Source organism: Cnephaeus nilssonii (assembly GCF_951640355.1).
Source record: "Cnephaeus nilssonii genome assembly, chromosome: 7".
NCBI classification, from domain to species: Eukaryota; Metazoa; Chordata; class Mammalia; order Chiroptera; family Vespertilionidae; genus Cnephaeus; species Cnephaeus nilssonii.
The window spans coordinates 58,174,540-58,190,208 of NC_137078.1; the positions used below are offsets into that span (position 1 = coordinate 58,174,540).

Sequence of the window (15,669 nt, forward strand, 5' to 3'; positions counted from 1 at the left end):
AAGTAACCAGCAGGAAGCAGATAGCAAGTTTACATGTGAATAGCTACGGGTTTGTTTCCTGACTTCCCCAGCAGAAACATTATGGTCGCTTTTAAAAGTTAGCAGCTGTGCCAGGCCTCAAATGATAAATTCAAATGATCTAAATGTATTGAAATGTTATAATACTGAAATGTTGATCTGAGTATGCCTAGCATAAAGTCTAGAGGATAGAAGTTAATTAATTGAATATGGCTTATATTTTATTTGAAATGTAGCCTTAAAAATGTAAAAGTATTACTGATTTGAGAAATGCTAAGTATTTAATTGGCTACCTAAAATTTGAAGCTCTGAAAATTTAAGGTCTCTTTACTCACCATGAAAAGGTTTTAAAGCTACACCCTTGGTTAATGGAAGAAGGGGTAGACGCCCTTCCCCCAGAAGAACAGGTAGGCCAGTTCTCGCCAGCAGCCATCTTTAAAGAACAATTTTGCATTTGAATACCTACAAGTTTGCTTCTCAATTTCCCCAGGCAGAAAATACATGGTCGGTTTGAAGTTAATTATTGAATTTTTGAAATATATTCTTAAAAGTATGAAAGGTTATTAATAAAGAACTGCTAAATATTTGAATTGCCAGCTCTAAAAGTTTAAGGTTCAAATTGATTTGGGAGAAATTATATAAATGTGGTAATTAAATGCCTAAAATATAAAAACGTGTTTTTGAGAAAATAAAATACTGTGTTTTCTCTGATAATTAAGAATTCAAAATATGTTACTTATTGGTCTTTTTTAAAAAGGAGGATTAATTCTCTGATCCCAACCGAATTCTTTAATAATGTAATTGGTATTCTTTAAGATATTTAAGTATATAATCTTTAAATCATATATATAAATATATATATTTGATCTTTCCAAGTTATTTCAAGACTGAGAGTGACTTTTGGACATTTCATGGGCCCTGAAATGTTTTCAAAAGTCCTTTCTCTCTTAAAAGAAATGCTTTGTAATTAAACCGATTGATACTTGAAATCGCATGGAAAGTTTTATCAAATAAAAATTAATCAATATATTTTACTTATATACATATATTAAATGTTATGAAGGTTTTCGCCTCTAAGAAGGGCAAAATCAATATATTTCTTAAATATAGCCAAAATTTTTCAATGGCAGTAGAATTTCAAGAAAGACAAAAGTCCTAAGCAGCCTGCATTTTGAATGGGCTGGGGATGGGACAGTGTTTGTGCTTTTGGATCAGAACAATAAGTATCAGATCTATAAGTTTCCTGAATAAGTTTCTTTGCCTTTTTAAATAAAAATACCTACTTAAGTTACTTTATAAATTAGCTTTTGAAAATATAATCAAGGTCTCATATAAATTAAGTTACATAAGAAGCCAATGTTTAAATAATTGAATCCAAGTAAAATCTAACAACAGATTAGAAGCCAACATTTACTGCCTGACATCGTAGCCGCCTGCATTCTTAATTAAGTTAGAGACGGGGCAACATTTTCGGCTTCTGAATCAGACGTGAATTTGCTTTGTATTTTTAAATGAAGATACCTACTTTAATTACTTAAATAAATTAGCTTATTAAATTATAATCAAGGTTTTCAGCTAAATGAAAAGCTAATATTTTTATAAACAATTCTAATAAAGATCAGAAACAGCTAGTGAGAGTTTTTCTGCAATGTGATTTTGACTGTCTTTTAAAAGAACGGATTAGACAGCCGCCATGTTGGCCGCATGGCTTGCTATGTTGTGGCCGCCATCTTGAAATAACAAAGGCCAACCCCCTTCCTTTGAATAAGCCAATGTCTTTGTAAGCAATTTAAATAGGTTTTCTAAGAAAGTTACTGAAGGCTTCCCATAATCCCTCTGTATATGCAAATAAGCCTAAAAGGATACTTTAAAATGTAATTATAATTTTAATAAAAAGGAGAAATTTAAAAGTTTTGAATTCTCTTTCACTAATATTTACAGTGTAAACTAAGATTGTTATTAAAATATTAAATCTGATCCATACAAGTGGTCACCATAAACTTAAGAGAAAGTGTTTCATGTGACATGGCCTGGTGATAGAAGGTTTTATGTTGTAAAAAGAAAGACAAAGATTCTAAAATCAGACTCTGTCGACTGAAAATTATTCTGGAAGGAAATAAAGAGGTTTCCTTCAAATGTCATAAGGATTGTAATTGAAAGTCTATATATTTGGCCTCTTAAACTAAACTAAATAATTAGTGTTTTTTGCCTCCCTGATAAATTTTATGCGAAGTTAAAGACTAAATGCAGAAACTTAATGTCATTTACTGTCCATAACCTAGGACAAATAAAATTAAAGTTAATAAATAAATTAACCTTATTTCAGAGTAACTTAAATTGGCTAATTAAAATAAGTGAATATTCATAAAAACCTAATTGTACTGGACAAAAAACTGTTCCTGAAGTATTAACAAAAACTTTTATTGATGGCTCATCTCATAGTAAAATTGCTAAATATGCTATGAATCCAAAGCAGTCATATTTCTGTGCAAAAATTAAAAATAAAAGGTTATCAAGACTGCATTAAAAATTTTTACAAAAGCCTCATAATAATAAAAAAGGAGATTAATATCCTGTAAGAAATATCCTGTAGTAAATTATATCAAGCCTTAATTGCTTTAAAAAATTTTACTTTAAAAGTTATTTTTCATCTATAATGCTGATAACAAGACACCCATAACATCTTATGGTGTCAAAATAAGCCAAAGGAAAATCGTTTAGACAAAAATCAAAAGGATCCCAAGTCTAATTTGTGGAAAAGATTTCTTTATTAACCTTTGGTCAAGAATACGTTTGCATATTTCCAGAAAAGCCCATATGGATTCCTGCAACAACGGATCCCAGAGAGGACCTGATAGAACTGTTCCAGCCACAGAATAAGTAATGGCCCACAAGAACAGAGGAGAAATAGTCCAGAAATAAAGATAGTGAAGATGCCTTGCCATGCTAGCAGTCAGCACCTGTGCATTGCGGCAGGATGCCCAGGATCAAGGGCAAGGAAGGTCGGTGTGTGCGCTTCCAGACCATGTGTGCACACCCTTCTGCATAGAAGTCAAAATGTTTGATGTTTTGTGTTCTACCAGGACCCCTGACTTATTTCTAACACAGGGAATAGTATTAACTGCCACATTAAAAGAGATGTTATACCTCAGGCATTAACCATTTTTACAGATGGATCCAATTCTGGAAAGGCTGGATCTACTGCAGCAGGGGAGCGAAGATCCTTCAAACTCCTTATATTTCAGTAGAAATACAAGCTCTTATTTATGCCTTAACAGATTTTGCTACGGAGCCCATCAATCTATAGTGATAGTACTTATGTGGTAAGTATGGTCAAAATTATTGAAACAGCTACTATAGGGCACACTAATTCAGAGGAACTTTTCATTTAATTTTCAGCCTTTAAAATGTTATTAGAGAATGACAATTTCCATGTTTTATTGGAAGCAATGTCCTCAGTGTGTTATCTGCCTCCCTGTGCCAACTTTAGGGTTAAATCCCCGAGGACTTAAACCTAATCAAATCTGGTAAAATGGATGTCACTCAATTGTAGAAAGAGCCAATCGTACTCTTAAAATCAATTACTAAAACAAAAAGGGGGAGACGAATGTTATGTGTCACCTCAAAACAAACTCAGTCATGCTCTTTATACTTTAGAATTGTGATGCAGAGAATTGTATAGCAGGTGAAAGGCATCAGGCCTCCTGTACAATAGCCTCCACCGAGTTAGCTAGGTGGAAGGAAGCACAAACCAGACAAGAGTTTTATCAGATTCAGTAATAATGTGGGGAAGAGGTTGTGTTTTATATCTTTCCAAAAGGAGCAATGCAGCCAATTTGGGTGCCAGAGCGTTACGTCCGTCACCACAATGGACCCAGAGACACTCCTGTGTCCCTTCACTCAAAAGGAGTGAGAGTTGCCCCATGACAGCAAAGCGGAAGAAGAGGAAAACTGAAGGCTACACAAGGGACTGAGGTGCCAATATGGAGTCAGCTGAAGAAGTTAACGACTGAAGCGCAGCAGATTGTGGAAAAGCAAGAAGTGGAAGCTACTTCTTCAACCATGTACCTGCTCATGCTAGCATCTGTTGGCTGCCAGTCTTCTGCAAAGTCTTGTGCAGCCAAGTCCAAGGACTCTGAGTAAATATACACCAGCAGCAAAAGAGACTTTCTTTCATTTAGTAGCAAAAAAATGTTAACATGTGTATAGTTTTGATTTCTCTCTTGTTGTTTTGCATTATCATTGTTTTGTTATTATTTAATAGCCAGAGTTTTGCTCTTGATGTTCAAGTTTTAAAATGATAACATGGATGTAGTTTAGTTTTTGCATTGGCATTGTTTGCAATTATTTTAATATTAGAGCTTTATTCTTAATGTTTAAATTTTACTTTTATTATAGTAGCTTAAAAACAAAAAAAGGGTGAGATGTAGACAGCGCCTGGGAAGGCACATGGGCATTTTTTTAATTATCGTCAGCTGAACTCAGGGCTATAGGCAGAGCCACGTCCTGGGAACATGCTTCCCAATGAGGCTAGACGTGTTATCAGCTTGGCCTTCATATCAGCCCAGGTGTCGGCAGGGGCGGGTCTAGATATGTAAATCCAGTCAAGCACCAGGAATGCTAAGGCCTACTCAAGAATGCAAATAAGTTCCTTTGATCCTAAGTTTTGGTGATACTTCCTGGTATTTGGGGGTATAAAATAAATGTGCTGCAAGGGCTCAGGGTCGTTGTTGCTGCCTCTCCATCAGAGAGAATGGCGTCCCACCTGGCTCCCAGCTTGCTTCTATTTCCACGTCTTGCTTTCTTTCTTTCTTTTATTTCTCAATCTGTGGGCGCCTCCACTTAGAACCGGTTCATTCATCTCCCTTTCTGTGCTGGATGTGGAAAAGGGAGATCCCTGCCATATCTGGCCCCCGCCCCATCTGGCCCCTGCACTGTCCTATGCACAATCAAAACAGCGTTATTTTTCTATTTCTAGATAGCAGACCTGCCAAATTTGGTCTGATTTATTTATTTATTTTTACTTAACAGGATAGTCTCTCTAGTCATTCAGTTAGAAGAACTTTAAACCTTATGATTAATAATGTTAAGAATGAGTAATTATAGGAACTTGGGCAGAACAATGACATAGTATATACCTAGAAGAAAATGCAATGGCTTTTGTAATACATTAACAATAAAGAACTTAAATTTAAAAAAAAAAAAAGCAATGGACTCTCCATTTGGCAAGCCCCTAAGTCACATGCATTCTTTAGGGTCACCATCAAAAAGGAAAGAGCTACTCAAATGAGACTTTGCCCATGCCAATAGATCATCACTCCTAACCATCTTATTCCTTCTGCTATAAAGTGACCCACCAACCAATTACCCTAATGATAAACCCAGAACAAATAATCCAAATGTACTGATATTATCAGTTATAAATCTACCACAGACTTGAAAAAGAGCCAGCACTGGATAAAAGTTTTAGATTTTTCTGATTAGTGCAAAGTTACAATAATTTCTGACATGTAGCTTCTGGATCTTATTATCACTAATGGGGGACAGATACTTTACTCTCATGCACAAATTAATTCTCACAATAATCCTACAGGGTAGATATGATTTATTAGATTAACCTCACCCCATGGCCTTCAAACAGTACCAGGTACAGAGCAGGTGCTAAATAACGGTCTGTGGAATGAACAGTGGTGTGTATATATAGTGTAAACTCCTGGGAGGAGTATACAGACCCCTCACTGTGTTGTAACCAAGGCTACTAGTGGTCCTTGGCCTTGTTTGGGCCTGAGGTCAATTTATGATGCCTGGAGTATCCTCTGTAGGATAGCTGGAAGTCTTGTAGGAAACTGAATATCATAACAACCACAGCTACGTTTATTCAATATTTATGATGGAATCCTGGATCTTATTATCACCCCCAGGCCTGGAGAGATCAAATAATTTACACAAGTTCACAGAGGTTAGAAAAATTCCAGAGTAGGAATTTGAAACCACATTGGTGGAAACCTAAAACCCACATACTTAAAACACTATGCTATATTGCTCGAGAGCACCTCAAATCATTCATTAATTAACCAGACAATGCTCATTCCTGAAGAAAATGCTTTATGCAACTCATTTAGGTCCTTTTTTCCTTCAAACTGCTGGGAGAAGCTTTAGGTGGAGGCCTTGTGAAACCTTAGAAACACATTAGTTGGCCGAAAAGGGACTCCTCTGAGGATTAAAAAAAGAAGAAGAAGAAAAAAAGAAAAAATAGTACCATCAAAATTTGTCCCAGTGTGTTGATGGGACATGCTTTTGTTTGCCAACATTAAGAAAAACAAAGAACACGGAAGACAAATGCTAGTTATCAAAATAGCCTTCTGCTTAAAAATGCAATGCAGGAAGATTTGTAAGAAGAGGTTTAATGAGGTCTCTACTCACAGTTTTAAAGCTGGAACAAATGTCAACATCTGAAAATCAAGGGATTTCACATAAAAATCCAGATTTCTGGCTTCTTTTGAAACAGAAGATCTGGCAACACAGGGCAGGAATTCCTGCCTGGCAACACAGGCTGGACAGGAGAGCAGCTGCCTCCCTGATGGAGTATGCGCTCTGGGCTAACTACACCCGGCAGACAACCCTCCTTACCTCTCCTTGGGGGCTTGCCGAGTCACAGGCACTGCCTGGCCACTGCTGGGCTGACATTTCTCTCCACTATTTAAGTGGAGCTTTAGAGTTTAAGTCCATCAAAACTGGACTTAAACTCTAAAGCTGGTTTGATGGCTGAAGAATCAAGTAGAAACACTTCCACTGAGGTAGATGGCACCTACAGGTAAATGGCATCCACCAACTAGCCAATCCTCTTGAATACTTAAGAGGTCAGCCTTGTCTACTGGCCTTATTGAATCGTGGGAAACTTTACACTCGGCCAGCCGGTAATATAGGTCGGTTTCAATGCTGGTTGGCAACTTCGAAGATGAGCCTGATGACTGACACCCTTGAATAATGATCCCCTCCCCTCTTGAGTGCGGGCAGGACCAGGAATTCACTTCTAACCAATCGACTATGGCAAAGGTGGTAAGAGCGATTTTGCAGATGACATTCAGGTCTTAATGTCAATCACAAGGGAGACCGATCTGCTTAAACCAAAAGGGAGGGTGGGTTTGATTAGTTCCGATGAGACCTTTAAAGCCTTCCCTGAAGTCAGGAGTTGAAGAGGAGGTGCCCTCCTGCTGGCCTTGAAGAAGCAAGTGGACATGAGTTCTACAGTTGCAAGGAAAGTGATTATGTCAACAATTAGAGCTTGGAAGAGGACTCCAAACCTCCGACGAGACCACACACCTGGCTGGCAGCTGGATTGCAGCCTTACGCAATCCTAAGAAGAGAACCCAGCTAAGGTGTATCTAGACTCCTGACCCAGGGAAACTGTGAGATAACACAATAAACGATGAGATAATAATATACAGAAACACAAAACGAATATGCTACCCACCCCCATTAGTTGCAATAGTTACAGCAGCTTCTTTCTTTCAAGGTCCCACCATATGCCAGGCACTGTGCTTTGCATTTAGCAATGCTGTCTTAGTTTTAATGCAGATACAACCAAGAGCTTAAAAATATATTCTTTAAATTTATCTCAAGGATACATTCATTACAAACCACACACACACACACACACACACACACACACACACACACACACACACCTACAAACAGATTTTCAAATATAAAAGGGAAAATAACAGATTCCTTTCGGTAGTTTCAAAGCACGTGTCTTATTTCAAAATACCCTTTCCATTAGCATGCACCCTAATTCCACATCTTCTTTAATACATGGAAATTAGATTAGAGTGCCTTCGTACATTTGAAGGGCTATGCTCATCGAAATGACAGCTGGTTAGAGGACGGAAGGATTAAGGCAAGGACTCCTGTGGCCATTCACCTGCACAGGCGCACAAGCGGTCATCCATTCTAAGTCAAAGGAGAGGCCAGGTTGACAATTAGCATTAAAAAGGACGTGGGTATTCCCTGGGGGAAGTAAATGGGATGTGTCCTTACAAAAGGGGCAGAAAGAGGCTCTGGGAGTGGAGAAATTGTGCAGACTGAGTACTTGGATTGGGAAAGAAGAGAAAATCTAGTAAGAGCCTAGTATTGGATGACATTATGACAACACACGAAAATTTTATCCCAAGTCAGTTTTTAAAAAATCCCTCCAGACAGGGTTGTGTGATGCATGTATAACATATTCCTATCGCCACCCTTTACCCACTAGTTTATCAGTCCTCTGAGAAAATGCACTTACTTGCTTGGAACTTTGTGTTGTTATTTGTGCTCCGAATCAGCTGAAATGCCTTTTGAAATCCCATGGCGTGCTGGGTAGGACTGTCCAAAGATTTGACGCTGCTGACGAAGGTGGACATCTTCCTTTTGGTCTCACTGGTGGCTGGGGACAGGAACGTCTTGTAGCACTGGTCCAGGGAGCAGGTCCTCACAGTGTCTGCCACTGTCAGCACCGAGATCTGGACGGAAGAAAAAGGAAACCCTTATCCTCCCACGGAAAGGTGTGGGTTGCTGTCTTTTTATTTGTTTTCTAAATTCCAGAAGAGCCCAAGGAGTGAGAAAGCTTACAGATTTCTGAGAGTTTAAAAATAAATGCCTAAAGGCACACAGCTATCAAGATGGAAAAGGATTAGCTAAGGATTGGTCAGAGGGAGGGAACCTAGAGTTTGGTTTTTGTTCCAAGATGAAGTCAGCGGAATGGTGTTCACATATAATATTAAATTTTTTTTTTTTTTATGCAAAGAAAAGTCTTAGCAAGTACTAACCATCTTGGTTGTCCAACTGGAGATGGAAAGGTGGGGGAGAGGGTAAAGATATGGGGGAGGTTTTAAACAACATTAGTGAGTAAAACTTTAGGATTTGGAAGTCCAAATGATAAAGCAGAAATTGCCCACAGGCAACACACTATCATTAGCTGCAAACACACCTGTCTCTGAGGTGCCCTAGAGATTAGGAAGTCTCCAGTGGCCTTCCCTTCTCCCTTCCCTCCCAAGTAATCTTCAGATAAAGTCAGCATCCAAGCCCTGGCCCTTTTGCTCCTTAACATAACTTCCAGTGTGAAAGACACCGCTAATTAGAAGTCTTAAGAGGAGGCAGAAAGGAAGTGCAAGGTTCGGCTGGGTGGGGCTGGTTTTACAAGAGGTTTGTGATCTCAGTTGGCAGCTGCTTTCTCAAATACTAGAGTGAAAACTAAATCGCTTTCTCCCAAAGTCATCTTAAAGACGGATTTCAAAACATATGTCATAAAACACAGAGTGCCTTTAAAAAGGTGTTCAAGGCAGATCCACAGCCACGCGGGCCACTGGGATCATGCTCACCTTATCGTGTTCGTCGATGGCGCTGAGGATGACCTGGGCGGCATCCTTGGCGATCTGGAGCTGGGTGTCGGTGACGGAGGCCCCGTGGTCCAGGATCACTACTATGTGCTTGGACTGCGGCCGGACTGTCGAGACGTAGACAGGTCTGGAAGGAGGAGAAGCTCTCTACGGTCAATCCTGCTTTAAGTAAAAGGCCTCACCCTAAGCCAGCTGTGAGCAGATGTGAAGTCATGCTGGTGCCTAGGTTTTTCCACAGAGGGCAGGAGAATGAGAGATCAGCCCAGCAGGAGAAACTATCCTGGGGCCCTGAAAACAACACCCCAAGATAACAGCGCGGGTCTGCAGACCAGGGGCTGGTTACCGTGTGTCTCCCAAAGATGAAAGCAACGGGGAGACGGTTTTAAGAAGCAAACCCTTTGGGAGGCTGGCTTTTCCTCGCACGGCAACCCTCTCCGCTGCCTGTGGTGGTGATGCTGCTCAGTGTTACCCAACGTCCTGCTGCAGGAAACGGGCCTCAAGCTGCAGACACAGCCTCAGAGGGAGAAAGGTCCGCTCGCCTGTCCTGGGTCCTCCTGGGCAGATGACAGAGTGGGACTTTGGGAAAACCCAGGCACCCTATACTCGGTGAGCGTGCTGTGCGACTCTGAGAGAAACCAGGTCTGGTTTCTCTCCCGCAAGACGAAGACCACTGCGAAGAGGGCCCTTCCCTTTCAGGACTGAGGCAGCCCACGCAAGTCAGCCACTAAAAGGCCCCTTATCTAAGCATTGAACACCAGGCCGTCAGGGCTGTCCGAGCCTGTGATAGCCACTCTTCTGGCCAGGTTTTTGTTTGCCAACATTAAGGAAGGGGGAGGGGTGGAGTCCCAGAGAAAGGCCTCGCATCAAAGCAGGCTTCTGCCAGAGTGCAGTACAGGAAGGGGTGTGAGGGGAGGCTTAATGAGGTCTCTATTCACAGTGTTAAAGCTGGAACAAATTAGGGGGAGCTTAAGAAAGCAAATCAGCCTCAGAGAATGCTCTCCTTTATGGACACCCCTAAAAAACACTAGATTTTTTTTCTCTCTGGGAAATGTTAGATGCCAGTTGAGTCACAAAAGCCTGGGCACAAATTGAGAAATGTAGGCAAGGTACCAAAACACCTGGCCAAGTTGACACTCACTGTTCTCAAGCCCAAAGTCCTGCATTAATACTAAGGTACCACTAGTCGATACCATTGAGCCAGTAGGGAAATGGGATTTAAAAAAAAAAAAATCCAGGAGATGTGGCTCCAGAAAAGAAAGAGAGAACAGAAAAGAAGAAAATCTAACTCTCCCAACACTGATGACCGTGTTACACATGGAACTTTTTAGGTCCTCCAAGCTAGGTGAATAGGTTTTTTAAAAAAAGACACACCTTCTTCGTTCCAACTCAATTCACATAAATAATAAGCAGCATATGTGTTCACACTGTCACAATAAGTTGGTAAAAACTGCTTGAGTGCAATATATAAATAGTAACATATTTACAATCAAGATGCCCAGCTGGTGTGGCTCAATGGTTGAGCGTTGACCTATGAACCAGGAGGTCACGGTCTGATTCCTAGTCAGGGCACATGCCCGGGTTGCAGGCTTGATCCCTAGTTTAGGGCATACAAGAGGCAGCCAATCAATGATTTTCTCGCATCATTGATGTTTCTATCTCTCTCTTCCTCTCTCTTTCTCTCTGAAATCAATTTAAAAAAAAAAAGATGCATGAAACCTTCTAAGTGCAGGGTAATGCTGATTTGGGATAAGGTCCTGCCTGTCCTTTTGGATTATTCCTCACAGGTGATTTATTAAAAACAGCATGCTGCCCGGCTGGCGTGGTTCAGTGATTAAGCATTGACCTATGAACCAAGAGGTCACGGTTCAATTCACGGTTAGATTCCCGGGTTGTGGCTCGATCCCCAGTGTGGGGCATGCAGGAGGCAGCCAATCGATGATTCTCTCTCATCATTGATGTTTCTATCTCTCTCTTTCTCTCTCTTCCTCTCTGAAATCAATAAAAATATATTAAAAAAATAAATAAAAACAGCATGCCATCTAATTTCTCTTCCGAAAAGCACATGGAAAATTAGGTGAAGGAAGCTCAAGCGATGGCTCATTTAGACTCAGCAAAGTGGGTGTCTTGTACCAACTGCAGAGGTTCTGGCATCAAACATCTGACACTGCAAAAGGGGAACCATGAGGATTCCCAAGGAAGGAAGGAATCTTTGCCTCAGGGGCTCTGTAAATTGATGAGCCTTGTCCTACACACATCTCTGTCAATGCCCTTCTGGCTAAGCAGCACAACTTGGAGTCATTTCCGCACTAACGATGGATCTTTAATCCAGTGTTTCCTAGACAACCTTCACACTTGGAGTAGCTGAGATTTGGGTGTAAATTTCAAAAGGACGGCCAAGCACAATGTCACAGACAGGAACCGTGAGCATCACAACCTCTGCTCTGAGACACGCTGCCGATACGTCTTCCAGGGCTGAACTGCAGGCAACGTACCGCCGTGTTTGTCTCACCAAAGGTGCCCGAAGCGCAGAGCAGTTTGGGTGGTGCAAGCAATTTAATTTCTTTAGTAAATAGCTTGTTCTCTTTTGGCATGTTAGATAGTTCTAGAAAAGCTCTGGGCTTTATCGTGTGACCTTCCCTAGCATTTCTATAGTCAACCTATGGTCAAAGGTGAAATCATTTCAGAATAAGTTCAAGTTTCTAAAACCGCAGCCTAGAGGCAGAGCCAGGTGTGTCAATGAGGAGCCGGTATTTCATGCAGATCACTGTCAGGGGCAGTAATGACAGCGTTAGCAAGTAAGTCAACATACCTACTGCGATGCTCATAGCTGCCCTTACACCGGAACTTGTGTGCCGGGAAGACAGTGAATATCCCTTCTTCCGAACTGAAATACTGCCACTTGATCCCAGGGTTGGATTTCAGGTTGTCTGCAAGAACTGGAGGAGGGGGGAATATGAAACATAACCGCCGAGCCCACAGGTGCACGTGGGCACCACTCCGCAGGCGTCTGTTTTGCATAAAATGCTTCTCGTATGAAGAACTTCCACTATAAAGCTGTACATTTTCTACGAAACATTTTCTTTCTGTCCTTTAAAAACAAACACATACCCCTATTAGAAAATGAAATGAATGTTTCAGTCAAGCGAAGCTATTCCTCTTAACTTTGAATGGTGACACGATATGTCCGGGATCATTTTTTCCAGCATGAATGATTCAGTTGTACTAATGCCTCCCCTCACTGGGCTGGTCCCTGTTGGGCCAGCGTACACTTACTGGCTTGGATACATTCTCTAACTGTAGAAAACAGTGATGTTAATAGGCCTAGTCTCCAGAGGGACTAGATGTGTGACCTTGACCTTGCTCACTCCATAATGAGGGAAACAGCGCCGCCCGTACTTAAAAGGCCAGAACCATAATCATCCGGTGATCGTTTACAGAATGATTCCAACGTGCCAGCACTGGATGGAGGCTCTCCTTGATGTTATCTCATTTCATCCACACAACAACCCTAGGATCATTATTCCCTACTTTGGAGTTGAGGATAAAGCAAGTGTAGAGAAGCTTAGGTGATTTGCCTCAGGCTTCATCGGTAAGCAGTGGAGCTGGCATCCAAGCCTGGGTCTCCAGGCTCCTGTCTTCTTTACCTCGTGCAGCGTTGCCTCCTGTCCTGTGTACACTGCATCCCTGTCACTGACCGGCAGCTGGAGTAACAGCCACGTAACTATGTGCAATCCTGTCCACAAAGTCTTCCTTAACCTCTTTCCTGGACTCAGAATTCCCTCCCTTCTCTGATGCCCTTTCGCTCTGTTCCACACCAACTAGGTCACATATTATACACTTACTAGGTGTAGGGTGCTGTTTTACATGCTGCAAAATATACAAAGATGACCCCAAAGCAAACCCTACTGTAATAACCACTATACCAAAGAATCACATACAGGGACACGGAGCAGAAGGTAATGCAATAGAGGAGTCTGAGCAAAGCCAAAAACAAACTGTGAGATGCCTCTGAGAAAAACACAGAAAAACACGCATGCTCTGAGTGCCACGTGACCAGCCTTTGGTCTGGCTCGGGAGTTGGCAAATTTCTGTAAAGGGCCAGATTGTCAATGATTCTGCCTTTGCAAATCACGTGGTCTCTGTTGCAACTCTGCCACTGTCGTGTGAAAGCAGCCATGGACATGTGTAAACAGACTGGCACTCACCAATATATATAGAGACATGTTGGTGTGTGCTAATCAAAGCGTGTATACACACAGCGGTGGCAAGCTGTATTGGCCACAGCATGCCCAGTGCCTCACACCTTTAGCAGTTACCCTGCCCACACACACCAAGGAGCCGTAGCACATTTCATCCTCATAACAGTCTCAGGAGTAAAAAAAAAAATGACCATCCCAAGTTACAGGTAAGGAACCAGGATCAGAGAGGGTTTGGACCTGCTTGAGGTTTCAGTGGACAAGGAAGGTGTCGATCCAGCACGAGACCACAATGCCCATCCCCTCTCCACTCTGCTGGGCGACCTTCTCAAGGTCGTCACCTGGACTCGGGTGACCAGGCTCTCTCCTGAGAAGGATGGCAGATGGGAGTGTGTGTTCCCAGGGGAGAGGTGGTTCCTTCGCCTCATCTCCTGGGGGTCTGAAGCCTCAATCTTGACCTCATCTTAGCCCTGTTCTCCAGGCAGCCCTGCCAACCCGGCAAGAAAAAGGCACAGGCTGCCTTTGGAAGTAAAGGCAGACTCCATGACCTCACTTAAAAATAACATCTGTAACAATAAACAGGCTACAATGAGGCTATTAAAAGGGGAGCCACTGAGAGCAAGAACGTTTTAAAAATAAATCACAATTCCTACAGTGCATGATACATTTAGTCTCCACCACCAAATATCATGCCGGCTCCCTAGCATCACTGCAGCACGAGAGCTTAAGTATCAGGCGAGGTTCCTCAAATCCTCCCCCTGAGAACTCCTCTGGCATCTGATTAAATTTCATCCATTATTCGGTACTAGCAGAAGATGATGGATATGATGGTAATGAGGACCCCAGAGTCCAGAAGCAATCTATCATTGTGGTGTGCACCCCAGGAGGGCCCCTCGCTGACCCAGATGTGCGGTGAACGAGAGCCCCATTATCCACGCGGGCAGCCCAGAGGTGGCTTCTCCATTCATACGAGTCAGGGAGGTGTTCTGGCCACTGGAAAACTCGGGCTGGGGTCCTGCACACTCACTCTTTCTTCAGAAATGCTGGACGGCATCCAAGAAAAAGCTGGGCAGGTGCCCAGCCGTTGGCCCAGGATGCACAGCGTTAGGCCTTAAGCTATCCCCGGGCAGGTCCTGTATCTGTCAAAACTGCTCTGCACACCTACCTCAGACAGACACCGAGGAAGAGGCAAGAGATGGTTTTTCCTCACTGAAGCTTATTCCCGAGACAGAAGTTATCATGCCCTCTGAATCCCTCTGGTATTTCTCTCTTCCCGCCTTCTAGTTCATAGGATTGTTGTGAGGGTAACTTTTCGCTTCTCGGTCCCTGGCTTCTAAGATCCCTGAGGGTGAGGCCTCTGTCTGAGACACCTCGGTACCCCCGGGCAGGCCCCCAGTGCTTTCCACATCGAGGCACCCACTCGATGAGGGCTGCAGAGGTGATACTGCAGGACCCAGGCGGGGGAGGGCTGCACAGAACTATTTCTCAACTGTTTCCGGATACTGTTGCTGGATCAATTCCGAAAACTTACTTTCCTCTAATGCCAAATCCAATTAAAAATAAATTAAATATTGGGAGTACATCCACAGAGAGCAATGATCATTCTAAGTATGTTTAAAAATAATATTACTCCCTTCTCCACACACCACCACCAAATCAATAGATACAGAATAGACAGATAAGGGGAGGGATAAAAAGCCTGCTTGTCTGAAGATTTCATGGGACTGTATATGCCAGAATGTATCAACTATATATTTTGAACATATAAGTTTATTGGCTGTCAATGATACCTCAGTCAAGCTGATGTGATAATAAAACAGGAAAAGTTTATTGAGTGTGGCACAAACCAGTTTTATATATGGTGTACCCCTTTTCATAATTCCCCTGTGAGTTTATTATACCCATTTTACAGAGATGGAGCTTGCTCAAAGCCACCAGGGTGGAGCGATGATTTGATGTAGGCGTGTCTGCCCAAAGCCCTTGCTGTTGCCAGAATACCACAGTGCTTCTACATGTCAATAAATACATGCTGAGATGAGTTAGCAATCATCGGATAAAAAGCACACGGAGTGTTTCCT

General features: G+C 42.1%; 1 protein-coding gene across 2 annotated transcripts in view; it reads right to left on the reverse strand.

The window, feature by feature from the left end:
- CACHD1 (cache domain containing 1) overlaps positions 1-15,669 on the reverse strand; it is a 238,354-nt gene that overhangs the window by 57,290 nt on the left and 165,395 nt on the right. For both annotated transcript variants that reach the window (XM_079777692.1, XM_079777691.1), the window contains 3 exons: positions 12,205-12,331; positions 9,378-9,522; positions 8,303-8,519 (listed from right to left, as the gene is read on the reverse strand). In XM_079777692.1, the coding sequence (XP_079633818.1) occupies positions 8,303-8,519; positions 9,378-9,522; positions 12,205-12,331 (489 nt within the window). The remainder of the gene's footprint in view (positions 1-8,302; positions 8,520-9,377; positions 9,523-12,204; positions 12,332-15,669) is intronic.